The sequence below is a fragment of the Python bivittatus genome, unplaced genomic scaffold (genome assembly GCF_059951505.1).
Source record: "Python bivittatus isolate LINGU-HERP-01145 unplaced genomic scaffold, Pbiv_v1 ctg000590_np1212, whole genome shotgun sequence".
Classification (NCBI taxonomy): Eukaryota; Metazoa; Chordata; class Lepidosauria; order Squamata; family Pythonidae; genus Python; species Python bivittatus.
In genome coordinates this window covers 6,260,881-6,288,264 of record NW_028277086.1, presented here as the reverse complement: position 1 = coordinate 6,288,264, position 27,384 = coordinate 6,260,881, and the positions used below count along the sequence as shown (strand labels likewise).

At 39.4% G+C, this 27,384-nt stretch overlaps 2 protein-coding genes across 6 annotated transcripts; both read left to right on the top strand.

Moving 5' to 3' along the window:
• The first annotated feature begins 34 nt into the window (after positions 1 to 34).
• LOC112542739 (proto-oncogene Mas-like) lies at positions 35 to 17,660 on the top strand. 5 transcript variants are annotated; one of them, XM_088148933.1, is made up of 5 exons: positions 115 to 171; positions 11,810 to 11,852; positions 12,551 to 12,706; positions 14,737 to 14,794; positions 16,286 to 17,660. In XM_088148933.1, exons 3-5 carry the CDS (start codon positions 12,589 to 12,591, stop codon positions 17,289 to 17,291), a joined length of 1,182 nt encoding a protein of 393 aa, XP_088005059.1. In that variant the 5' UTR covers positions 115 to 171; positions 11,810 to 11,852; positions 12,551 to 12,588; the 3' UTR covers positions 17,292 to 17,660. The 5 variants fall into 5 exon arrangements, with proteins under 5 accessions (XP_088005061.1, XP_088005059.1, XP_025032048.2 ...); XM_088148935.1 differs by lacking the exon at positions 12,551 to 12,706 and having other exon boundaries at positions 35 to 171; XM_025176280.2 differs by lacking the exons at positions 115 to 171; positions 12,551 to 12,706 and adding an exon at positions 11,286 to 11,359.
• On the top strand, positions 6,224 to 7,234 carry LOC112542740 (mas-related G protein-coupled receptor member H-like). Its single transcript, XM_025176281.2, has one exon. It carries the CDS (start codon positions 6,230 to 6,232, stop codon positions 7,232 to 7,234), a length of 1,005 nt encoding a protein of 334 aa, XP_025032049.1. The 5' UTR covers positions 6,224 to 6,229.
• Positions 17,661 to 27,384: the final 9,724 nt, after the last annotated feature.

The window sequence follows — 27,384 nt, the reverse complement described above, 5'->3', positions numbered from 1 at the left end:
ATGTTTTTCGTTGTTATCTCTGGGTACAGGCCTGACCAGGAGCTGCGATAGCCAACTCTGAGACAAAAAGATAATACACACAGAGGCACATTGACAGAAATGCAGACAAAGAAATGAAAAAACTCAGATGGCTTCTCTACTCTACAGCTGTCCACAATTTTGGGTGAAACTGTACGTATATATTTAGGTGGGATTACATGGAAATGTAGGACTTACAGTTTGAAGCTGGGGTGTGGTATCAAAGCTGCTAATTGTATTTGTATTGTTACTACTGTGTAGCAACTGTGTTGCGTATTTTTTTCTCTTGAAGTATTTTTTTATTTTGTGATTGTTGTTAGGTTTTCACTGAGGAAGAACTTCATGTTCCATCTCAGATTCAGTTGGCCTCAGGACTTCTCCTTAGTCTGGACATTGACTATTCTATACACGTATAGAACATGTAGATTCTATAGTTGTCTTCTATTATGAAGTAAATTGTTTGCTGGGCAACTTACTCATAGAATCCTCCAATCCTCATAAATCATTCTAGGTGTGTTCTGGGAAGAGCTGCATTGCAAGACTGTTTAACTCAATACTTCTCTTTAAGTACAATTGTCCAATTTAACTGGCTGTTTGATGCAACACACCGGATTGGGAAAATTAAGATACATTTGGCAATTCAATATGCCTTTCTGCATGGACAAATGAAATTTTTGTATGAATCAAATCAACAATTTAAAATGAACTGATTTAATCCAATGATGACTTCATTGCACATCTGGATTGACTTATAGAAATGAACTGTCAGATTCCGTTGGATCTTAGCTCATCAACATCCCTTGTTATGTGATGAACTACACAATTTTTTTAAAAATATTTTTTTATTTTTACAACAAACACAAACCATACATGAACAAACAAAAACATAGAAAGGCATAAAAAAAGCATCTTCCATTTTATACCGTGTGTCAACCAGTTACCAACTCGTTGGTGCCCCTTTCATAATCTTAAATTCTCATATCATCTATTCAAAATATACTTGTATACTTATCCATTAACAATTATTAATCATTCATAGCTAATCTATAGAATCATTTATTACAAGAAATTTTAACTTTCAATAGGATTAGTAATACATTTTCATCTATCGATTATATGTGTATATATATAATAATTAATATCAAATTTCTATTATAAAATTTCCTAATCCATTACATTACTATATTTTCTCAGTGTCATATAAAATTACTTATCTTCTTACTCTAATTTCAAATCTCAATTTAACTCATCTCTGCACATTCCATAATTTTCAATAACTTCCTCCTGCATAAGTACTTTTTAATTTTTCCAGTTCTTAAAAGTTACAGTTCTAACCAGTATCAGTTACAATATCAGTTACAGTTCTAACCGGGTTACAGTTCTAACCAGATTCTTCACTACATGTTTCAACAAAAATGTCTCTAGTTTAAAATCTATATGTTACTATATTCAACCGTGTATAAATTTTAGTCTAATCTCTTGAAACATTTACAATCAAATACAATTTTTAACTATATATCTCAGATTTATACTTTATTCCAGCGCTTGCATAATTTTGAGTTCACCCTTTTCATTCAATATCCCAAAATATCTAGCTGTTTATTCCTTTTTCTATATTATTGGATAAGAGAAAGCAGTAATAAATGTCCTTTCAAACATTCTGCTTTTTGAAGCTTCTGTCAGTTCCATCATTATTGTATTCCCCTCGTTTTTTCTTTGAACATCTGAAGTAGTTTCTTTCAATATTGTTTTGCTTCTTCTTTTTGTGCATTCTCTTAGTACGATTTTCCATTATAATCTTGTATAATCTTTTTCTCACCCTCAGTGCCAAGAACAAGTCTGTCCCTCTTCATTTATCAGTTGATTAACCCTTTTAATTCTCAGTTTATAAGCCTCACAATAATTCTGTTTAATGTTTCTGATTTCTTGTACTATTTCTTCCTTTTCCATTGATCCCGTTTTATGCTTAATTAAGTCCATTTTAGCTTTAATATCTTTTTTTTTTTTTTTTGCGGGAATTTCTGCAGCTCTTCTTCCAGTTTTTTATAGTCATCCTCAATAATTTAAAGATCTTTTTCTGCATTGTGTTTCTCGTATAGTTTATTATCTTGATAAACCTTCATTGAGTCAAAGGATTCTTTATCTTTGTTCTTGCCAAAAATAAGAAGAAAAAAAAAAAGCAAGAAAAGAAAAAAAAAAGAAGAAGAAGAAGAAGAGGGAAACGACTAAGTCTCTTTAAAAAAAATCCAACTGAGGGGGGGATGGAGAGCAAAGCAGAGCTTCTAGCAGAAAGAAGAGCTACTGCCACTAATCAGGGCTCTTGTGACTAGCTCAAACTTTCCATCTTGATATTTTCAAAATCGCTTTCAACTCCACTTTCTTGTTTATAGTTATTCGGATGGCACCTGTATAAACATGCACATCCCACTATCTTTTTAAAAAGCACAGGGTCCTTGAGCATGCGTCACAATGGAAGAAAAAAGGCACTATGTCGAGCCTCTAGATGGCAGTGCAACTTTCTTTCATTTACTTTCTCTTAACTCCACTTTCCCCATTTCAAAATCAAAAAGTATAAATTTCTTATAACAATAAAGAAATCTTAGTCAAAAAAAAAGGCTTAAGATAAAGAGTTATTGAGTATTAAAAAGAAAAAGCCAATCCAGTTAAAAATATATTTTTTTAAGAGAAAAACATCTTGCCAATTCCACTAAAAAGGGAAAGTTGAAAAGAAAAAAAATTTTCCCCCCTTTTTTTATAAGGCTCAATCTCGCCGCTTAATCCACTTTTCTTCACTTTTAAAAATCTCTTTAAGTTACTTAAGGTGTTCTCTAAAAATAGTTGAATAGTAAAAGTCCATCTCACCCAGTTGACACCCCTCTCTTCCTTCTTCCTTTGGAGCTGTCCCGGCTTTCGCAGCCATTTTGGCTGCCTCTCCTCCGCCGGCTTCAAGAGCTTCTCCCGGGATCAATCTGGGACCTGCGGCGTCCCTGAGATCCGCGGGACGCGCCCTTTGCGATCGCCATCTCTACGGGACGGCTTAGGTCCATCGGGACCGTCCGGGGGAGGAGATATCGGCTGCGATCCTGGGAGCCCAGGATCGCCCGCCGTATCGCCGCGACGCCAGCTCCGCCCTCCCTGAACTACACAATTTTTTGAATAGTGTGAAACAGTTCACTACTAAAAATATACATATAAACATGCTCTTAATCCTTATTTTAGTCATCAACTGACATAACATTAGATAATGAACACATAAAACCATCCAAATATGAAATATCTAGCCAATAAGCTGTGGGGGGAAAAAACCCCTAATCATTACTAATTGTGTGACATAAATGTGAATATATAAAAACTATGAAAAATAGCTATAACTCAGAATGATGAATGCAAAGCTATATAATTAGCATGTCACTAAAATCTTAATGTAACGTTTTAATAAATATTAATATTAAAACTATGTAAACCATAAAGTAGTGTAATATAAAGTAGTGTGGTATAATGTTAGTGTATAAAAACAATGGTGATAACAACGATAAGGTTAAACAACTAGAAATAAATCAACATTAATACAAACGTAGGGGCATGGTCTTAATCTAACATAATACTTATGAATAAATGAATGATTTATTTTATTGTGGACATGGACCATAACATAGCCAAATAATCATAAAGTACAATCCCTAACCATCTGTGGAGGAGTTGCAACATGATGTGATAGAAATTTGTAACATTTACGGAAGTAAAATTATCTTCCTGTTCTGGTAAATAGTGCAAATCAAATATATCAGAACATTTCAAATTCAGGTAAGAGAGGATTGATCAACATTCTAAAGATGGCCCTATACAATTTGTAATAAAGAAGAACAGGGTCATGCTTTCTATGGCGTGAACACCACAAAACACCACCGTGCTGCTAAGGGGACTTTTCTCTATTTCCACTCCAAACGTACTATAAAAAGGCAAATACAGTTTTCCCATAAATTTGGATTATGGATATACCTTTGTGTGGGAGAATGTGTGCGTGTGTGTGTGTATGGGCAAGGTGTGTATTAGTAAACTGCATAGAAAAAATATGCAAGAAATTTGCTCAAAGAAATGATGGGGAGGGGGCACATTTTAATTCAGAGTTTTAGAAATGGTAAGCAGATGCAGAAATAGAATAGAATGAAGTTAAGACTGGAAAAAAATGAGTAATGGAATGAAACTGAGCTTGACAAACCCTCTAAGGTCTTAATAACAATGTTGAACAGCAGAAGGCCCAGGACAGAACTCCATTTGATGCTACCCTCTGTGAGGCTAGGCTGAAGCTGCCATAACCTAAAGATGAAGCAGGGACGTAAGCAGAGAGGACAAAAGCCAGGAATCTTGTCTATGAGATCCCTTCGGGGAGGTAGATAAGAAGGAAGCAAAGGAAAAATGTGACCTGAACCAGACAAAAGAAGTTGGGGCTGAGCACATGGAAACCCCAACCCCAATCCCATCAACAGCTGCCAGACTTGTGAATCAACCAAGCAAGGACTTTTGGGGATTAAAGGGGTCCCAAAGCCTGCCCACTCTGAGTTGTCTTCTGAGTCATCTGAGCCATTTTTGGATCCAGAATTGGTGGCTTCCATCCCTCTAGCTAGTGCCTGGAAGCCTAGTTGGGAAGGACGTGGGCAAGTGTGGCTAAGCATGTGTGTGTGTGAGAGAAAGAGCAAATGTACCTTGCAACCAGTAAAGTTTTGCTGTTACTTTAAATTCACTGGGTCTCCATGTATTACAAAGAACCTCTTGTGCCTCAGTGTTCGGTTGGAAATGATTTGCATGTGTCCCTAATTATTTCCCCACTGTTGACCAGGGCTGTGTGTCTTGTCTGCTCTAGCCGCACCTATCTGGAAAACCCAGGTAGAAAGCAAGGGGGGCTGACAAGATCCGCGTGCCTCAACAGGCTGCAAGTGTGTGAGTGAGTGACCATAAGCCGAACCTGGGAGCAGTGTGTGTGACACCTCCAAACTGGTGTGGGACCATACATGTGTATTGTCTGGGTGCCATCATTTTTAGTCGACCTAGCTGCCTCAGTCCTACCAAGATCTTTAAAGGAAGGGACCTGGAATCTGCCCATCCTATCCAATGTGGTAGAACAGGCAGATACCCTCAGGGAGAAGCAGTCCTACAACTAACTTGGTGCCATATCATGCAGGTCTTTAAAGATGATAACCAGCACCTGGAATTGTAACCAGAAAGAAAGTAGGAGCTGGTGCAGCTCATGAAGCAGTGGTGTAATATGGGCAAACTGAAAGGTACACAAAGCTGCATGTGACACTGAATTCTGGACCAGATGTAATTTCCAGATGGTCTTCCAGGGTAGTCCCGTGGAGAATGTCTTGCCATAATCCTACTAGGAAGGGTGTAAGTCATGAGTGCCTGTGAACAAGGCCTTCTGGTGCAGGAATGGGCACAATTGGTGCACAAGATGAATCTGTGCAAAGGTTCCTCTAGCCACAAGTGCCACGTGCTCCTCAAGCAGGAGCTACAAGTCCAGGAAGGCTTCCAAATTGCACATTGGATATACTATGTCCACAGCATTCTCCCCATCAAGTAAGCTAGTAGATAAAGAAAAAGTAGGTAAAAGTAGATGAGGAAAAGTAGATAAAATTAATTTATCATGACTTAGCTGTAACAAACCCTTCAAGGGGCAAACTGATCATTTGAAAGTAATGTGATATTTCCTTTACACACAAAGAGAAATATACTTAGAGTTATGTTTTGATTATTGTGAGTTTTTATTTCCTGTTCTGATACTGTGTATCTCTTGCTTCTTCATAAAGGAATAGATATGACACAACTGTTTTGATTTTGTAAATGTCATTAGTTCTTACAATAAGATAAATTCCATTTTTTTGTCCATTTGCAGAAGATCATTCATGAAAAAAGTCCAAGTATATGAACAGGAACATGTTTAATAAGGGAATCATTTGAAATTTCTCATATTCCATGTGTCTATTTTGAAAATGGGAAAGAAACACGATGTGGTATTTGATCTTCATTGACTATATCAAGAATTGACAGCAGTTCAGTGCACGGGAATAATAAATTGTGAGATCTGGCTGGCTAGAAAGACAAGAAACAGTGGAAATACAAATGCAAACATACACACACCTGATAGAAGGAAACAATCAGAAGATCTGATGCATAAGAAACGAAAGGAATAAACCACAAAACATAAATCAAAATGAGTTGTCCAATTCAAGCTGGTCTGCCCAATATTGCAACATTAAATCCTCAAGGTGAAAATTATGACTACAGTTATGACTACAATAACACTGACTTTGAACATCAGGCAATAATTATTTATTATTGGACTCTGGAAGATGCCATCTATATCCTAAGCATCATTATAAGCATTTTTGGAATAGTGGGAAATGGAATTGTCCTTTGGCTCCTGGGCTTCAAAATTAAGAGGAATCCTTTCACGGTCTACATCCTCAATTTGGCTGCTGCTGACTTTGGTGTTCTTGTGGTCTTGGACCTCCAATGCATAAGTATTTTCTTCCCACTAATTACTTTAGAAAGTCATCTAATTATTCTTTTTAATCTCTTCATGTTTGCATATTGCACCAGTCAATTTCTTTTGACCACTGTCAGCATTGACAGATGTGTGGCTGTGCTGTTTCCAATCTGGCATCGGTGCCATCGGCCACCACGCTTCTCCACCATACTGTGTGCTTTCATATGGGTCGTTGCCTTCCTCCCCTTTGGAATTAAGATCTTTTTCTTTGTTACTAAAGGGATCAGCATTTCTCGTGAAGTTCTCTCTTTTTTCATAAATACTCTGTTTTGCCTGCCTCTCATGACCCTCTCTAGTCTGATCCTCTTCATCAAAATCTGCCTTAAACCAAAACAACAGAGGCGTAGAAAGCTCCTCACAGTAATTTTACTAGCACTTTTCTGCTTCCTTATATTGGCCTTTCCATTGACTCTTGCAGAACTGATGAACTTTTTTGGATACTTGACACCTTTGTATTGTTTTACCGTTTTGTTTGCCTGCATAAGCAGTAGCATAAACCCGATGATCTATTTTCTGGTAGAGAGCAGGAAGAAAGGTCAATCTAGGCAGGGCCTGAAGGTCATCTTCCAGAAAATTTTCAAGGAGGATGAAGAGAATAGGAAGGAATCAGAAACCCAGGCCCCAATCCAGATGCATGCCCAGTTATGTTTTGAAAGAAAGGGAACTTAAAATTAAAGAAACAAATAATTAAACTAGAACTTATCTCTGAACAGTCCTTCCTACTAAAGGAAGAATGGAGAGCTACTTCAAGTGGTCTTTTAGCACAAGATGTAAAAGAAGAGAATCAGTGAAGGGTTTTTAACAGCTTTATGTTAAAGTATACTGAACTTTTTCTCAAGTGTTTTTCACTCTATCCATAAATCACTGTTAAAAATTGAAGTAGTTATAATATGCATTTGACTTTTTTTCCCTCTTACTCTTGTCACAGAAATCTGTTGAATTATCATTCAATGGTTTAAACTACATCCTAGCTTTAAAAGCCATCATACTGTACCTCTGCTCTACAAAAAGTTGTAGATCTGGTGGATGACTATCAATCCATGGCTGGTGTCTTAGTAAGTATCAAAAAAATTCAATAGGGCCCTGGACCATTGATAGACAATCAAGAGAAAACTGCTAAAACCAGATAAGCTCATGCATGTATGATCTTGTACGACATAATTGCTCTCTCAGAAGACAACACAGTAGTGTCCTACAGCCCAATTAAATTTAAAATAAAGTTTTAAAATGATCATGTATCTGAGAACAGTCTTTGCTGAGTTGTGGAGTAAGAGAGAACTACTTAAAATGGTTCTTAGCAAAGGAAGGAATAGAAGAGAATCTGAAGACCACCAAAGTTTACATAGTGAAGTTTCCTCCATCATATTATGTATAAGTTATAAAAAGTTCTTCAGGTCTATGACTTTGACAAGCTGATTTTAAAAAGAAATCTTTGGAATATACTGCATGGACTTTGGTGAACTACAGTACTTGTCCAATTCCTCTTCTTCAGTTCAGCCCAATACCTACCATTCTAGCATTTCATTCCAATTAGTTTGTGCTACCAGGATCAGGATCAATACTACACTCCAATTATCTAATTTAGAGTCTTCTGATCTGCAATATCATTAAGAATGTAAAAACAATGTATTTATGCAGATATAACAGGGAAAAAAGTCATATCACGTCAGTGTTTTCATTTTTTCGAGATGATATTAGCCCTAACTCCAACCAAGAATGGGTTGGGCATGGAAGGAAGGGCTTTCCCCTCCCAGAAATGTGTCTGGCTGGTTTGGGGTATGGCATCAGCTGAGACTCTTGTCATGTCCCATCTGGCTGGTTAGGGCCTCCTGGGGGATAACCGTTCTTAGATTGGGAGGCACCACACATGGTCACTCACACCTTAGTCACCTCCCAATTAGACTATAGCACGGACTTGCAATAGTGACTTTTATCATTCTAAATCTTTGTTCTTGCTACATGCTTTCCGAGCTTTGGTTAAGACTAACTTTTATGGGCATTTCAAGTCGTTATTTCTAATTTGGGGGTGGTGGTGGTATAATATTTACTAAAAGCTTAAAAGAGAAAGTAAAACATAACAAAAGGTAATACAAAATAAAGAATAAAGAAAAGGAAGGAAGGAAAAGAAGCAGAAAAAGAAAAAGACAGAAGAGCAGGAAAAAAAGATAAAAAGAATTAGAAAGAAGAAGCTTCTGATATCCTTTGTAGGAAATACGAGTACAAAGTTATCTCTTACTCTATGGTTACAAAAAAGTTTATTTTTTTCTATTATCAGATTTTTTTTTTCCTAATCATCAAAACCAAAGGTTATAAGTGCATTTGCATGCAAAAAGTCTATAAGGAGTTTCCAGTCAGCAATAAATGCAGACGTGCTCTTTTCGTTAATCAAAAAATAAAATAAAATAAAATAAAATAGCCATCTCTGAAAATTCTATCAACTTCACCAGTCGTTCCTCTGTTGGGTCAGGTATCTGTTTCTAAAAGGCCATGGCCTCACCTGGTGATGTGCCAGGATGATGAGACCTTAGTAGACCTTCCTTTCCATCCATCACACTCTTCCCGGTTATTATTCTGTATGGCAGCCTTTGAGACAGAGTTTCTAATTATGTCTAGCAGTGGGATGTGAGCTTCATGATGAATCATTTTCTGTGAATAATACCTGGAAAGTCCCTGGTTGCACCTCTACGTAGACCAAGACCAGCAAGGTCCTGCACATGCCTGCTCTGAAGATCATCTCCCAATTGCTGTCAGGAGCTCCAGATGACACATTGAGATATACAGTTGCTTTTTTTAGTCAAGTGTCCATCCATGTACACATTCAATAGAACACAAACTGCTTGGAGCTAATAAAGGAGTAGAGTGCAATAATTTGGATCTGTGTGTATTCCTGTGCACTACACTCAAGTCAGTCAGGTTTGTCTACAGGCAGATTTCACTCTTGGGCACATTAGGACAGAGGACCTGGGCTGCTGAAAATAGAGCTGAACTACATCTTCATCAGCATGGCTAGCAATATTGAGAATACCGGGAGAGCCACGAGTTCCCCATTCCAGCTCCAAATGAATCAAAGGGCTGTTTTACTTCAGCATTATTTTTACAAGCAGATGCCTCTAAGATGCTCAGAAGGAAGACCTATAGGCCCCTCCCCTACTCATGTTTGGAGGGGCAATGCTCACAAAACACAGGTAGCATTGATCCTTCATCAGTGATAGCCCTTAGTTGACCTGTCCTCTATACATTTATCAACCCCACTTCTAAAATTATCTATGTTCGTGGCCATCAGGATACTTTGTGGTGACAAATTCCAAACGTTAAATAGATGCGTTATGTGAGAAGTATCGTTTGTCTGTCCTAAATCCAACCAGCTTCATTGGATGATTACCAGTATTAATGTGTGTGAGAGAGAGAAACGTCTCACTCTTCACTTTCCCCGTGATTTCACATACACATCAAGTGCCCCTCTACAAATGTTTTCCCTTAAGCTAAAGGGTCTTTGATTTTAAGACTAGCCAATCCTGTTTTACCCATCCTGGTTGGGAACTATGCCGGTTCAAAATTAAAGTATACGCAAACTAACTTTGGGATCAACCTAGGAAAGCTACTGGTCAAGAATGTTCTGCCCTTATTTTCCATCCTTATTTCCATTCCTCAAACCTTATACTCAAAAGAGATCGTAATATTCCTCACTTCCATTTTTTATCTCTATCTTATGCACTCATAAACAAACACATGCAAGAGTACTACAATCTGCTCTGAGGGGGGCTGCCTTTGAAGACCATCCAGAAATGTCAACTGGTCCAAAAAGCAGCAGTGTGTGCATGTTGGGGTACATTACGTTTTTCCCCTGTTCTCCTGCTGCTGTGTGAGCTGCACTGGTTCTTTCTGGGTGCAGTTCAAGGTGCTGTTATCACTAAAGCCCTGTATGGCATGGGACCAGCTTGTTTGAGGTATCGTCTCTTCCTGAAGACATCTATCCATCCCGTAATTGGATAAGATGGTCTCGTTCCAGTCCCCTGTATTAAGGGTCATCATCAGGTGGGACCTAGGAAGTAAGCCTTTCCTGGAGCTGGAGCTGGAGCTATGCACCAGCTGCCCCCCTTGAAATTTGGAGGGCTGCTCTCCTTCTTGTCTTCCAGAAGGCCATTAAGACCTTGATCTTCTATGATGTGAAGCAAGCTCAGCTTTTGTATTTTTGAGAGAAGACTGTTATGGTGGTATGTAAGAAACTTTTTTTAAACTTCCGTATATTGTTTGTGTTTCCAATTGTTAGTTCCCAGCACTATTTTATATAACGTGGGTGGCCGTACACAGTTTTCAAATAAATCCATGGATGCTTCCATCTAACCATCAGGACCTGAGTTTCATGCACAACAGACGTTGCCTTTTTGTGAGCATCCCAAAAGTTAAAGAAAGATGCTGGTTTTGACCCCTAGAAGGGAGATGTATCAAGATGAAAGATGAAATGATTTTATCTGCAAAATCTCACTTTACCTCCATTTGCTTCTTTATCTTTATTAAAGCATGACACACACTCAATATCTGATATTGTAGACAGAAAGGCAACAGGTTCCGGGCATTTAGTGCTGTAAGCATTTTCAGACTGTGGTCACTCATATATTTGGAGTTCCACTAGAGAGGGAGACGTTCAAGTATCAGTAATTTCTTCTGGTCTTGCTCCAAAGGGTGTAGGCTCAAGAGCCTGCACAGAAGGTGAATTAATTTCTCATATCCAAGTGTAGAAGATATAGCAAATTCATCTTTGCTTCTTTCCTGAAAGGATCAATTGACACAGAGGTATGTGACCAGCACCCTTAATATCCAGTAGAAGAGAATATCTGTGGCTCAAGGCTGAACTGTGGAGTCCTTGGTGCTCTCTGAGCTTGGTTATTTGCTTGCTGACATTTCATTACCCAACTAAGTAACATCATCAGTGCTGATGACATTACCTAGTTGGGCAATGAAACATTTGCAAGCAAACAACTAAGCTCAGACAGCACCGAGGACTCTACCCTTAATATCTTCAGAAGTGGGTGAGGTGTCGTTTTTCATGCTAAGGGGAAGACATCTTACAGTACCTCCACGTGTATTGTGATTTGAAAAGCTAAGAAGGATCACACCTACTTAGTAGGTGGAAAGGGCACCAACAATTCCCCAAGAACACTCCTCCTTTCAACAGTTTCCACAATCAGAAGATCAATCAAGCTTTCTTTCATATATATATCTATGTTTTCCTTTAATTTACAGAGTCTTTTTTGCAGAATGGAGGGACAATTCAATCTTTCATCAGGTAGGAACAGCATCTTAGCTATTATATTATATTCCTGTCTTTGGGGACTACTTGTGATAAAGAACGTCTCAGGTGTTTCAAAATACTTAATGAGCTTAATTCAATATCCAGATTCCAGCACCAGAAGATGGACCCTGACATTTTTTGTGAGGGGATGGGAGGGTGATGGCTGCATTGGCATTTTGAGAACATACAGTGGTACAGTCCCAAAATGGCTACTGAGCGAGTTGCTCACTTATGAAGTAACTCTCTTGGGGAATGTGAGGGGTAGGGAGGGCTCGGAGGACCACCTACAGGGCTGTGCAGAGGAATTTGCTAAACACCTGATGGATAAAATCACTCAGATCCTTTCTCAGCTGGAGGCCAAGCATGAGGTAGTTCCAGTGGAGATGCCCAGAGAGCGGACTTACCCAGTTATCTGGGAATGGTTTGATCCTGTTGGATATGAGGAAGTGGACAGGACCCTCAGGGCTGTTATGCAGCTATCTGTATTTTATATCCTTGTCCTTCCTGGTTGGTTAAAACCACCAGGGAGGTGACATTGGGGTGGGTACTGGCGGTGATCAATTCATCTTTGAAGGAGAGGTGTTCCCGTAGTCTTTTAAGGACTACCCTGGTCTGCCCCCTCCTCAAGAAACCATTGCTAGATCCCACCCTTCTGGACAATTTTCATCCAGTTTCCTACCTTCCCATTTTAGGAAAGATGGCGGAAATGGTGGTCGCATGACAGCTTCAGATGATCCTGGAGGAAACGGTTTATCTGGACCCTTACCAGTCAGGTTTTAGGCCTGGTTATGGGACAGAAACAGCTTTGGCCGCACTTTTAGATGATCTCTGGCGAGAGCAGGATGAAGGTAGCCCATCCATCCTTGCTCTTCTTGACCTCTTGGCGGCTTTCGATACCATCGACCATGGTATTCTTTTGGGTCGGCTGCAGGAGTTGAGGTTGGGTAGCAGAGTTCTGTGCTGGTTCAGCTCCTTTCTCCAAGGCCGATCCCAATCGGTGTTGATAGGGAGCGAGAGGTCCAATCCGTGGCCCCTACTTTGTGGGGTGCCTCAGGGTTTGGTGCTCTCGCCATTCCTATTTAACATCTAGATGAAACCGTAGGGTGAGATCATCCAGCACCATGGGATGAGGTATCATCAGTATGCTGATGATACTCAACTATATATCTCCATCCCAGGTGACCTAAGCGATGCTGAGTCTACCCTTTCATGGTGCCTGGAGGCTGTAGGGACCTGGATGGGGGACCAAAGGCTTCAACTGAACCCTGGTAAGGTGGTATGGGGAGCCTCAAGATCTAGGAGTTTATCATGTTTGGTTCTTGATGGGTTTGCACTAGCCCAGGCAGATTGGCGAGTACTGTGGGGGTCCTCCTAGACTCACGACTCCTGTTCAAAGAGCAGGTGGCAGTTGTGGCTAGGAGGGCCTTTGGGCAACTTCATGTAGTGTATCAGTTATGCCTCTTCCTGGATCAGTAGGCTCTCCGCATGGTCACTCATCCCTGGTCACCTCCCAGCTGGATTACTGCAATGCGCTCTACATTGGACTACTCTTGAAGAGTACCTGGAAGTGACAGCTGGCACAAAATGCAGTGGTGCGGACAGTTTTGAATGCTCCCAGGAGGGTTCATCTGTTACGTGAGCTGCACTGGTTGCTGGTTTGCTTCCAGGTCCCATTCAAGGTGTTGGTTTTTACCTTTAAAGCCCTTCATGGTACAGAACCAGGTTATCTGAGGAGCTGTCTCACCCCCGTTATATCAGCCTGCCCCACTTGGTCTGGCAGAAGGGGCATGTTGCAGACCCCACCAGTCAAGGAATTTCAACTGGCGGGGTCTAGGAAGAGGGCCTTTTCTGCCATGGCCCCTGCTCTGTGGAACAACTTACCACCTGAGGTGCAGTGTGCCCCCACTCTCATGGCGTTCCAGAAGAGTGTGAAATCTTGGCTATGCCATATGGCCTGGGGGACTGATGGGCGTGGCTCACATCGTTGGACGTGGCTCATGGGTAATTGATTCTGGCCCCCATCGTCTTGCATTTTACAGGTTTTTTAATGTACTGTATACTGTATAGGTTTTTATATAGTATGATTTTTTTAGCTAATTTAATGTGGATATTTATATTTTTTTTACTGTTTTTCATGTTTGATTTTAATTGTGAGACACCCAGAGTCACCCTCTTTGGGAGATGGGTGGCATATAAATTTAATAGATAGATAGATAGATAGATAGATAGATAGATAGATAGATAGATAGATAGATAGATAGATAGATAGATAGATAGATAGATGGCATTTTGAGAACATAGAGTGGTACAGTTACAAAATGGCTGCTGAGGGAATTGCTCACTTATCAAGTAAGTCTCTTGGGCAATGTAAGAGTACCAAAAAGCTGGTGCACCAGAGAGATCCCTGCCTCTTCATTCAGGCAACATCTTCCAGCCTTGTCCTTTTGAGAGACAGATGGGATAAAGTCAAGCACTATTTTCTTCAAGAGGACTTTAAGAAAAATGAGGCCCGGAAGCATTTTGGGAAAAAAGATGAAGCAAAGCTTCAATTGATAGCTTCCCTTTAAAAATTATGTCTTTGGTTTTTGTTTTTGTTTTAATCAAATATCAGCTGGGGCAGAAACCCTAAAGGGCGCCTCAAGGAGTGATGATTGTCTAATTGGGATCTGGGGCAACCAGTAAAAAATATTAGTGATTCTTGCCATGCAAACCTTATTTCATATAAATATAAATGAAGCACCCACACAAATATATACACAGAGAAACACACACACACAAATGGACATGGAAATATGGAAGAGGTTTCTAAAACACACTGGCATTTTTTCTGCCAAGGGTTATTGATTTAATCATAATCTTGTTGTTACTACTTCCTTAGGTAATGAAACAACCATTGACAGAGTTCGCCAAGAAATCTGGGTATTTTACCAGCAGCCGTAAGTATACTATATTACAAATCTTTGAATTAGAGGATTGAAGGCAACTTCCACGTAGTTCCAAAGATTTGGAAGAGAAACTTTGTCCCCTACTCTGCACATCTCTGCAACCTGCATTCTAAAGGATGGAGGTTGCCCAACTCATATGCCCGTAAACGGCTGTGAATGAGTGTCTGGGACCACTGAAAAGTTTTGGATTTAGTGCAGGAAATGAGACATATCATCCCCCTTTGGGACATTACGCAGCCACCTCCACTGGCCGCGTGCGTCAAGTTGACAGAGTCCTCATACCCAAAGACATTGATCTCCTGGAGGAAAGAGAGGAAGGATAGAATAAGGGTTGTATGGATACAATTGTTATGATTGTACTGCACCTGGAAATGCATATTCTGTGAGCTTAGCCTCAGTGTTTCTGTGGGTGTGTGGGTGTACATACTGCCACTGTGCAACACTTCAGATTTGATTTGCAAACATTGTTTTGGAGTATGAGGAACGTCTTACTTCCTACTTAGTAACAACTCAGCAAAGCAGCTCCATCCTTCCCCTGCCACATACTCTCAACATAAGGAACATTTGCTTTCAAGGGTTGCAGATGATGCGACATGTGCCATTTGGTGTGCTCCAGAGGACCCTTTTGGAATCAAATCCAAAGTGTTGCACTGCTGAAGGGTTTTCAAGTACCTTAGAAGAAGAGCTAGAAAGAGAAGAAGGAAAAGAGGAAAGGGAAGAAGAGAAACTGAGCAGACGGTGGAGAAGATGGGAGTCATAGGCTTCATTAGAAACCATGATAATGAAAAGGGGCCAAAACATGCATTACAACATAAAGCCAAAAGATTCATAATTGCTCACCATAACATTCTCATGTATCTAAGTCACAGCTGACACCACAATGTAGAAGTTGTACCCTCTTCTTCTCCCATCCCCACAACAATGGCCCCCAGGAGAACTTTCCACAATACCATATTCTGCAGTTTTCTTTCCCGAAGGCATGGAAGTTGGAGAAAAGGTGACACAGGCTTGCATCATCATTCATATTCTTCTTCTCTGAATTTTCCATACAATCAGAATGTCTGAGATTTGTGGTCTTTAGAGGAAATCCATGACACCTGCCTTATCACATCCAACCGCCTTAAGTGGGACCCCGATATAGGCCCATAAACTTATTTATTTACAGAAAACTTCAGCAATCTCATGTTCTCCTGTACTTTAGAACTGTAAATTCTATTTTCCTCAACCATAATACCTCATAATTGGTGGGAAGTCTAGTGACAAGGAACTGGAGGATTTCTGGAGGAAAAGCTTAAGTCTATATTGACTGCAGCAATTATCCAACCTCACCAGCAGAGTGGGATTATGGTGCTATAGTTTACCTTCTTGTTGTAAAAAACCAAAGCTGCACACTGATACTTGCAATTTTAAAAAATGTATCTATATCATCTGTATGGATTTATAATAAGGATTTACTCCCCCTTGGTTTCTTTCTGTTAACAGCATTACGGAGTATCATGAACCAATTGAACATGTTATTGCATATGAAGGTTCTGTGACAATTTCAGACGTTTGGAATACTTCTGTGAATTTTACTGACACGTTGAGAAGATCTCCTACTCCTTATGGTGGACTCTTTCATAATTTAACACGAAATATTATAACCAGCTTCACTATTATTAGCTGTATTTTGGGCTTGCTGGGAAATGGAAGGACAATTTATCTACTGGCCTATTCTGTTAAGAGGAATTCTTTCACCACTTACATCCTGAATCTCTCCATCGCTGATTTTGGGGTCCTCATATCCCTCATTGTGGCATTTACATTTGTGGCTTTGTCAACTCTATTTGCAAGAACTTACCTTCTCTATCCCTTTTTCTTTTTCTTTTTCGAGCTCTTTTTCTTCACCTATTCTGCTAGCCAGTTTCTGCTGACAGCCATCAGCCTGGACAGGTGTGTGGCTGTCCTCTTCCCACTCTGGAATCGCTGCCATCGCCCGCCCTATTTGTCCACCCTAGTTTGTGGCATCATATGGACCCTCTCCTTCCTGCTCACTGCAGTGCACTTCATTCTCCACCAGACCAGTAGCCTTGGAAGTTCACCTTTACTTTACCAGCTTATTGTGAATGGTTTACTTTGCACACCTCTCATGGTTGTGTCCACTGGGACCCTCTGGATCCATATGGGCTCGAAAGCACAACACAACCAAAGGAAGCTGCTGACCGCCATCTTGCTGGCTCTCCTTTTCTTCCTCCTGTTTTCTTTCCCAATGGATGCCTTTTATGTCATTGAATATTTTGGTTCCCCTCACCCCTTTCTCATGACAATTGGCATAGGATGTGCTGCTCTCAACAGCAGCATCAACCCCCTCCTCTATTTCTTAGTCGGGAGGAAACAGACAGGAAAGGATCAGCCCAGAGCATCTTTGAGGGTTGCTCTGCAAAGAGTCTTCAGGGATGAGCAGGACAAGCCAGAAAATCAGAAAACCATGGAGGAAGACCAGTTGTGAATTGTCACTGAAAATGTATATACCATGTTTTAAGCCACAGTTTTCTTTGGGAAATAATATGTAGATTCATTAACGACGTACTAAGTTGATATAAGTTACACAACTAAATCATAAAACACAAAGAAACGAAAATAGGAAAAACCGCTATGTACATAGTTTTCAAAAGTGAAGAGACATGTATCCAGAAAAAGAATGCTTTCTATCGTTCTATTATATTTCATTATCAGTGTGTAATAAGAATTTCTTTTCTTATGAGACTTTAAAAATATGTACTGTAGCTCTCATCATTGCATGTAATTTTCTTTGTTACATATTGTCCAAGCATCTTTTCATCAGATTGAAGATTTTAAAAGATTTAATCAGTTCTATCACCAACTTTTTGTCAATATGTTTTATTTATTTCTGACATTTTCAAATCACAAAATTATTTGCAGAATTGGAGAAGTTCTGAAGTTTGAAGTCCATTAATGTCTGTTCATATATTTACTCTTGCCTATTAGATCTTAGGTCCAGTTATAGAAGAGGTGTAAGAAAAGCTTCCTTAAAGCCAGCTGTTATTCCTCAAGACTGTATTCTTGTGCCTCTTTCAAGAGTAGCCTCAACCCATTGGTTTATTTTCTTAATTGGAGGACAGAGGGGAAAAAAAAATATTTTGCAGAAAAAAAACTATGCAGGAAGACGAGTTGTGATGTCCCCTTAAAGAGATGAAAGGGCAGTAACTGATATCACATGTTTAATGTTTGAAGTCATTATTTTATTTTGTTGAAGTAAGTAATGAAAAGCAATAACAGAGAGAGAGAGAAGAGCAAACTTTGCTCTTTATAACATTCCATTATATTTGCAAATATCAATTTTATTAATAGCAAGAAAAGCTCCTCTTGCTTTTTTTCTTTTTTACCTACTTTAAAAATGTACAGCTTCTAGTATTGCAAGTCTTTTTTTCTGCTACATGGTTTCCAAGCTTTTGTTAAGAGTAACCTTTACTCACATTTCAGTTCCTTATTTCCAGTTGGCAGCCTGCATCTGGTAAAGTGCTGGGATGATAGGACTTTAGTAGACCTTCTTTCCCATCCATCAAACTCATCTTGGTTTGTTTTCTGTATGGTTCCCTTTGAGACAGTTAATAATTGTGCCCCACAACTGGCTGTGAACTGGTTGATGAAACATTTACTGTCAGGAATAATGTATAAATTGAACTGTTGGGAAGCCCCTAGTTGAACCTCAATGTAGACCAAGCCCAGGAAGATCCTGCCCATGGTTGCTATGAAGATCATCTATCTGTTAGAGTCAGGAGTTCCTGGTGTCTGATCAGGAAATGTAGTTCTTTTCAATTGTCTTTGTCCATGTATGCATTCAATAACACATGAACTGCTTCAAGCTGACAAAAGAATAGAGTGTAGTGACTGGGATTGATTAAGGATCTGGGGTGCTCATGTTGACCACTCAACTCAATCAGGTTTGTCTGCATGCTGGCATTACTCTGGAGCACATTAGGGTAGACAATCTGTCCTCTTGAAGATGTGATTGAACTACACTATGCCTAGTGATACTGAGGATACATGGAGGTCCACAAATTCCCAATGGGAACTCTGGATAAATCAAAGGCCCCTTTGAGTTGAGCATCTTTTTCATGTAAACCAATTCTTCTGTGGTTTTCAGAGGGAGGTTAGGGCAACAGACCTCTCTTCTGCTCATATTTGGATGTATAATGGCTAGGAAACAGAGATAACGTAGAGCCGTCACCAGCGATAGCCGTTGATAGATCTATCTTCTAGGAGTTTATCAACCCACTTTTGAAGTCTTCCTGAGAAGATATTAAAGGCCAGCTCTCCACGTCACCTCAGCCATTACAGAAACTTTCCACTCATTTCTTAATTCATACACAGAAATGGCTTCTGCCCACTGAATGCTACATAAGCTATCATATCTTGAAGCTGCCAGGTAACCTTGCTGCCTGGATTCACAGTGGCATATGCCATCAGAATTCATGTCCCTGTCCCGTCATATTCTCTTCTTAATCAATTTTGTTTAATTTTGTTCCATGTTATTTTACATGTTTATATAGCCAGCCATCTTAACCCAATAACTGTGGATATCTTACAAATATGTGTACAAAACAATAGGAAGAACAATGAGACACCAGGTAAGAATGAGCTTCTCAATCAAACAAGCCAAAACACCGATCTGGCTCCATAAACTTTCTAGCCCTAAGGCCTGAAGGAAGAATCAATCCCACTGTCATTACATTTATTCATATTTACACAATAATGGAGCCTGCCCAAATCCTATATATAATTCAAGTCTCAGTTAGAAGCTGGGGCAATCCAAACATAGTTCAGTCAGATTAACTCATTGAATCACATCCAGCCCCTTCAATTCAACTGACAAAGAATGTGTGTTTGCACATGCCCCTTTGGAGCTCCAGACACTACTACTTAAAAATAAGTTCCACTGAGGGGACAGTCCCATTTAATTAATTTAGCTTTACTCAATTAATACTCCATGCTCATTTAAAATGGATAAGGAGACTTCAGCTTTATTCAGTTTCCCAATCTTCCAACTCACCACAGCTATTATTATTTCAAACTGGGGAGATCTGTAATTAGTAGACTTGTTTCATAAGGATTGCTTTGAAAAGCTTACAAAGATTGCCAGCCACACACTGCTGATGCAACTAAACATACTTTGAACCTGGGCATTCATGCTCAAGTGAGAATTTGGGGTTGATTTGTTTCATGATTCCATTTGTTTATTTTCTTGGCTGCCAGACTTCTCAGGAGTCTTCTCCAACACCAGAGTTCAAAAGTGTCAATACTCTTCCTGTCCTGCTTCTTCAAAGACCAACTTTCACCTCCATAGAATATCACAGCCTGTACAGTTCTGATCTTTATGGTATAGACACATCATGCCAACTGAATACCTTTCCCAAGGCTTTCATGCCAAGTGCTAGTCAATAATATATTTCTTGACTGCTTGTTCCTTTATTGTTGATGGTTGATCCTGAAAGGCAGAAACTACCCACCACTTCACTATTATCATTGTAAGGCTAGTGGCTGGACCTGTTTTCATGAACTTGGTCTTCTTTATATTTAAACTCAGTCTCATTTTTTCACTCTGATCCTCAACTTTCATTACTGGTGCTTGTAGATCATGTACATTTTCCTCTACAGAAAATACTACAGAGTAGTTCATCAGCAGAGTGCAGGTTATACGTGTTTCTTCCACCAGTTTTAAAATAATCTTCTTCTGGTTTTGGATCAATTGGGACATAAATCCATCCATAGTAGGGGAGGGCAGGTTGCCCCTAGCTGGAATCACTTTTATTGTGGTAGTGCTGGCCTGCAGGAAATATCAAGGGAGGGTGTGCAGTTGATAGACTTCCAGAGGAACTAAGTCCTTCAATCTTGTGGTAACCTTGACTTCCACCCCAATTGCCCCTTTTGGGTCCTTCAACATCTTCAATGCCAAAGCCAGGCAGGGGGGTTCACTGTGATCATTAGGGATGCCTGTTTAGTATTGGTAACACTAGCATTGAGACAGTGGGGGGTGAGTGCTTTTATGTTAGGCTGAACTATGAGACAAGCTTGGGTACCTGCCAGTGTACTGACTGTCCTGCTGCCTGGCAGGATCTCTTCCCAAACTGCCAGAGCTGGTTTCCAGGATGAGGATGGAGAATTCCAACCTTTTGATCCTTGGGCTCAATCTGTCTGCCCTGGGAAACAGCTCTAGTAAGACTCAGGAGATCATCTCCTCCCTGGCAACCATGGGTTTCTCTGAGATTTCTCTCACACCCAACCTATCTTGGCAGTCACACCTTCAACATGGTTTTTTGTTTTTCCACAGTTGGTTGATGATCTGGAGGGGGAGGGTTTCCATCATCCCAATGACATGGTTAGATCACGCCTTGATCTGGGTACAATTCAGAGATGCCCATGGCCTCTATTGGGCAGGATCACCCATTTGGGTGATCTGGCCCAGATCCTAATGGGTCCCACTGTTTCCAAAGGGCACTTGGGAGGTTTCCCATCTCTCTAGTAGGCAATTCTGTCCACTGCCTGGCATGTGACTCATAAGAAGAAGTGTGCCAGAGTCTGGACAGCGTTGCCCCTGAGCAGCCGCTTTCTGAGCTGAAGGCCTTTCCTCTCAAACCATTCTGACTTAAGATCTCTTTTGCTCATGAGATCACTGCAACTTCTGAGATTTTGCATTCATTGAATGATTCTGCTCTTTTCTTCAAGGGATCTAGACCCATCTTTGTGAGAAATGGAAATGGATAGATAAAACTGAAATAATTTACCTGTATATGTATTGAAATAATGCATCTTAATATTTAATATCTTTTTAAATTAGTAGCAAGTCATCCCAAAACTTCAGAGCAAAGTTATTTTGATCCAAAATATATATTTATTATAAATAAATGGTGCCCTACATTTATTAGAAACCTCAGGTGATGATTAAGAAGTAATTATTTCAATCTTCTTACAGAGGAAATTTAGCATGTAATGTAGTCACTCATATAGTTTGGGTTTTTCCATTTCGGAATGCTCAAGCTAATCACCCTCAGCCAGAGTTAGGGTCATGAAATCTGAAGATGGAAAGCTTTTACCCATATGGCTATATGGTCAAATGAGGGATCATTTAAGTGACTTTGGTGGGCTGCCTCCAATTACCTGGAGTCTAATCTATGAAGTGTATTAGAAAATATAACACCTGGATAAAGTTAGTGTGCAATCTGTACCTATGATTTGCCTGTTATGACATGCTCTTAAAATCTTCATAATTCCAGTAATTAAGCCCTATAAGAAGAAATTAGAAGAACTAGCCCTAACCCTCAAACCTATGGTTAGCATTTGCACAGCTGTAGAAGTTAAGTCCTATAAGAAGAGACTAAAGGAACTATTATACTTGACTTTAAGAAAGGACAGCTGAGGAAAGATATAACAGTGCTATTGAATAAGCATCACACAGAAGAAGGCCAAGGCTTGTTTTCTCCCACCCCACAGCGAAGGACCCAGAATACTGCTCTTAGATTACAAGAAAGTTCTTCTGGCTGAATATTAAAAAAAAAAATCTCCAGTGAAATAACCTTGATGGTGAAACCAGTTACTGGGAGAGGCAAAGGGTTCCCATCCTCTGGCTCTCTTCAAACGGTGGTGGTGCAGATATCTGTTGGGAATGTTTTAAATTAGATTCCTACACTGTGTAGACCCCTCTTCAACATATAAAAGGGATCTCCACCACTTTGTATGGAAGGGACTGGGAGCCAATTTAGGCTTTAGTTAGAAGAAGCAAAGGAAGAGAAGAAACGGTGAATGGGGTTAATGTCGCCTTTTCATGTCAAAGAAAAAGTTCGACTTTTTCTCTCTCCCTAATTGGAAATGCATCCCTAAAAGGTTATGTTTCTGCATGTCATAAGGTTCATTTTATGTTTATCTTTATTTGTGTGCAACTAAGGAAATGGCTGACTAGTTGATGTTCATGTTGCAAGATTTCTGTTATGGTAGATAATCTCTTTGTGATATCTTGATACCTTGAACATCATGCTCACACATAGTTTGAGCTCTATCTCAGATGGCGGATGCTCTCATATCAGAAAAGTGTTGTCACCCTTCTGCAAACAGTACTATCTCCAAGGGTGACAGAGATGCTGAGTTCTTCATATGTATCTTCAACAGCAGAAGATGTAATAGGTTCAACTTCTCCATGATTCTTTCCTGAAAGAATCTGCCCAGGGACAGGTGGACTCTCAGACTAGTGCCTAATATGTCATTTTTCTTATTATAAGCTTATTATAAGCTATAAGGAGTTAATATTTCAGAAGTATTATCCAAGTTTGGATGGCTCCAACCTGGCAATTTTCAAAGGTTGCCTTTTGGGGTTATTTGCAAGCAAAGGGTAGCATATCTTAATCAAACATGAATAATTCTGCTATTTCCCAGGAAGTTTTCTTTGAAACCATGCATTGGTGATGTGTACAGTAAATTCATGTCATTTACAAAACAGGTTTACAAGTATTCCTTTTCTTACTCTTTTCTCCCAGCCTTTCCCTAGAGATCTGCATGGAAATCTTAAGTCAAAGACTTTCATTGCCATGGATCCAGGGAAAAGACTTATAATGCTACTTACATGATTTAATTCTCAGCACATAGCTGGATACCAACTCTGCTATGTGGGATCCTTTGAGAGGGATATTGGGATATATTGGCAATCTAGTCTTTGAGCTTGCTTCCCACAAATTGCTTTGTCACTGTCTTCTTCTGGAATGATTTCTTCAATTTCCAATCTCAGCCATAGTCTTAGTATTCTCTGATAGCCTCCCCTCCAACACCAAGTAAGATACAACCCTATTTTACTATCACAATTGCTTAACCTACTTCATGAAAAATATAACTAAACATTAATGCAATATCGATGTTGCATAGATGACTACTTGCCATAGATGCACTTTGACATTATATTCCCAATTCAGGCTTCTGTGCACTCAGGATGACTTTTGTAGAAAAATGAAGTTTGCTATCTTCTTCATAACATCTCCAGATTTATCTTGGTTGGTAGCAGTTTCTCACAATTGTCTCTGATTGTCAGCATGCCTTTCCATCTTCATTCTTATCTATGCTCCCATATTTTTCCCAACCTGGTATTTCTTTGGTTCCAGGGTAGACTTGATTATAGTTTAGTTCTTCACAGGTGCTGTTCAAGATCTTCCTCTCAGAAACATTTCCATTCATTTCTTAATTCACACACTAAAATGGTGCTGATCAATAAATGCTACATTAACTATCACATTGTCATGGAAGCAGAACAGAGCTCAGTACTGAGAAAAAAGACCAGCAATTTAATTTGCAAACGATGTCTGGGTTCCAAATTGCAGAGAAAGTGGAACATTGCTACAATTAAAAGGTAAGTTTATATAGAGATTTGGATTCCCAGGCCAAATAACATGACTGGTTGCCAGTTTCATGGTCTTTGGTGATGGGTTGTTGCTTTAGCAGTTCCTAGAAAAAACACAACTTGTTCCAAGAAATGGTCATGCACAGTGATAAAAAGGATTTTCCCAATCAGTTAACTTCAAAAAACTACTGTTTATTGTCTGCTTCATGGTTTCACTGGGAAAAAATATATTATCAAGCCTTGCATTAATCAAGGGCAAGCCTTAATTTGATTAGGAATGGAAAAAAGGTGTTAGTGGGAGAATTTGTCTGCTTTGATTCTATCATGGATGGAAAAGTATCAGGGAAAAGATCATCTTGCGGCTGGGCTGATCTTTTTCAGATTCTGGGACTGTTAATAAATGAATGGGATTGGGGAAGGGAGGAATGGTTCATGCTTGTGCAATTTTTGGGTATGTGTAAAATAATTTTTTCATTGAAGTATTTAGAAGATGCCTGTTAGTCTCAGCTTCCTAAATTAACAATGTCAAATGGTATCAAAATTCATGTGTTCCTCTCCCATCATGTTCTGTTCTTATGAGTCCCATGTCATTGTATATGTTCACATTTTAATGGAGGTTTACCCAATTCACACATCCAGATCCTTGTCAGGATTTTCTTTCTCATGGGAAAGGATTCATCCCGTTATCTTTACAACAATAACAAATAATATTTTGGCTATAGAGATCATGTGAAAAACACCTGTTATTGTGTGTTGTGTATTGTGCTATTTACTGCCACCTATTGGCGTGTGTATGCTAGGTACCCAGTGGGGGTGGCATAGAGCTATAATACAAGGAGAGGAAAATGTTCAGCCTCTCAGAGTAGTTGTTACTTGTTTTAGTGTTAGCCACTATGTAGGTTTTATGGGCTACGTAGTTGTAACAAATTGCCAAGTAGTGTACCTCTTCTCTAAGAGTTTGTAGCTAGAGATTTTGTTAAGCTTGTGTTGCTAATAAGTCTTGGATGCTACAGTATAATGAGAAGATGTGTTTTTCTTTATATTTTGTATGATATTTGCATTTTATGGAGTTTTTGCATTTTATCAATAAACACCAGTTAGTATATATTTTTTGACTGGATTTCTTTGGGAAACAAGAAATGGATATTGTGAATAGCTGCACTGTTGATGTGTTTGCTTTCATGGCTAATATTTTCCTGGAGTTTTTGCTGCGCTCTGCACAAACAGGAGTGTTTGTGATTATCACTCTGCACAACAATCCTATGTATGATTCAAAACACAGTTAGAAGTTAGGGTGATCCAAAATCAGTTCAATCAGATCAGCTTATTGAATCGAGCCAGGCACCTTCAGTTCAGCTGGCAATGAATGTGAGTTTTCACATGCACGAAACGACCCTTCATTGCCCTAACCCTAACCCTAACTTAAGTTTTCTTTTTCTTTTCGTGCACGTTTTTTCTTTCTTTCTTTCTTTCTTTCGATGCGTCTTTTATTATATGAACATTCTTAATAAATATAATTTTTTTAAAAAGTTTAATTTTGATTAACGGTTTCATACCTGGACCCTCTGGGACTGTTTTCTTTCCTCAGTAGAAGATCTCACCCTGCTGAGATATTTTCAAGATCGGCCAAGGTCTGCTAAATTTTGCCACCTCAGAAGCCCCTTGACATTCTACATCACAAAAGCAGAACTTATAATAAAAACAAAGAACGTTTCCCACTTAAGATAAAAAGTATCTAATCAACCATAAGAAGATCAAGTTTCTGCAGAGGTTCAAGTTGCCATGTATATCCCACATACTTCTTTATCTGAATTCAGTTACAGGTTGTGTGTCAATAGTGGTGGTTCATTCCAGTCAAGATGGCTATGATTATAGATAAAGAACAGTGTCCTTAAAGTTAGGAACTGAAACATTTTGGCAGGAAATGCATAAGGGTTTTATCACAGAATAGCATTCAAACAGTCTGCTACTTTGTCATCACAATCATCTCTGTGGTGTTGGAGACATTGTTCTGTCTACCAAATTGTGTATTCTTGTTAACCACCCCGCCATGTTGTCTCCAGTGGCCCTGGAAAGCCCTGCCCTTTTTGTAAATGGATGTAGAGGTGTATGGATAATGTAAATTGTTGCCTGTCATTCATGACTCTCCCAACCATCCTCACTTACCTGTACATCTGACTTTTCTCCCATTTTGCTAGTTAACATATAAATAAACATCAAGCTAGATTTCTATTAGCTGAACTGAATGCTATGTGTACTTGCTCTGATCTGAACATAAGAATTGACTGGGAGTATGTGGGGTACAAACTGAACAATAATGTTCCACTAAAGTCTAGGTAGTATGGAATGATTTTCTTACATCCATCTTCAACTGAGAAAGATGAAGAATTTTATGCCTCCCTTTCTTAAAGGCTCAATTCAGGCAGAGGTTGGTGAACTAGCACATATGTTCTCAATATTTAAAATCACTTTAACTATTATAATCTGAAGAAACGCTTCTCCCTCCCTCCCTCCCTTCCCTTCCCTTCCCTTCCCTTCCCTCCATTTCTCTCTGTTGCAAGTATAGCAGGGCAGCTGGTACTAGAGCTTTGGTAGAAACTACCATTTTCTGGTTACCATGCAGAGTCTTAAATTCATAACTAGCTCTTATGAGTGAGCAAATGCTGTAGTTAAACATAAATTTGCAAAAGCCCAATGGTTACAGTTTTATCAAGAATTTGTATAGCACTATCTCTCTGATCATGGGTTCCTTGCTTGTGGTCAATACATGCAAGGCAGTAACTCGTGAAGACAACTTATCTTTCCATCACTCAGATTACCAGTTCTAACCACATCCATCACTGATTACAACTACATCAAATGCAGGACAACTGTGAAACTCAATTCATCAAAGAAATTGAAGTATCTTCATTTCCTTGGATCCCCAAAGAGATCAGCTGGCCCTTTGTGGAGAACCTTGCTATCATCAGCAAATATGTCAGGAGGAAAGTTGGAGCTTCTCTCATGCAAAAAGAACTCTATTTTCTATTCAGGATGGGTCTTGGAGAGTGCTAGGATGAATTCATCTGAATCATGATTCCTGTAACAGTAACTATCAAAAATAGTCAGTTCTAGAATTCAGCTAAGCCGTTGGGGGAGCAATGAACAACTGACAAAATGTTCACAACTAGAAGAGGGATCTTCCTTTTCTTATTGCATACCC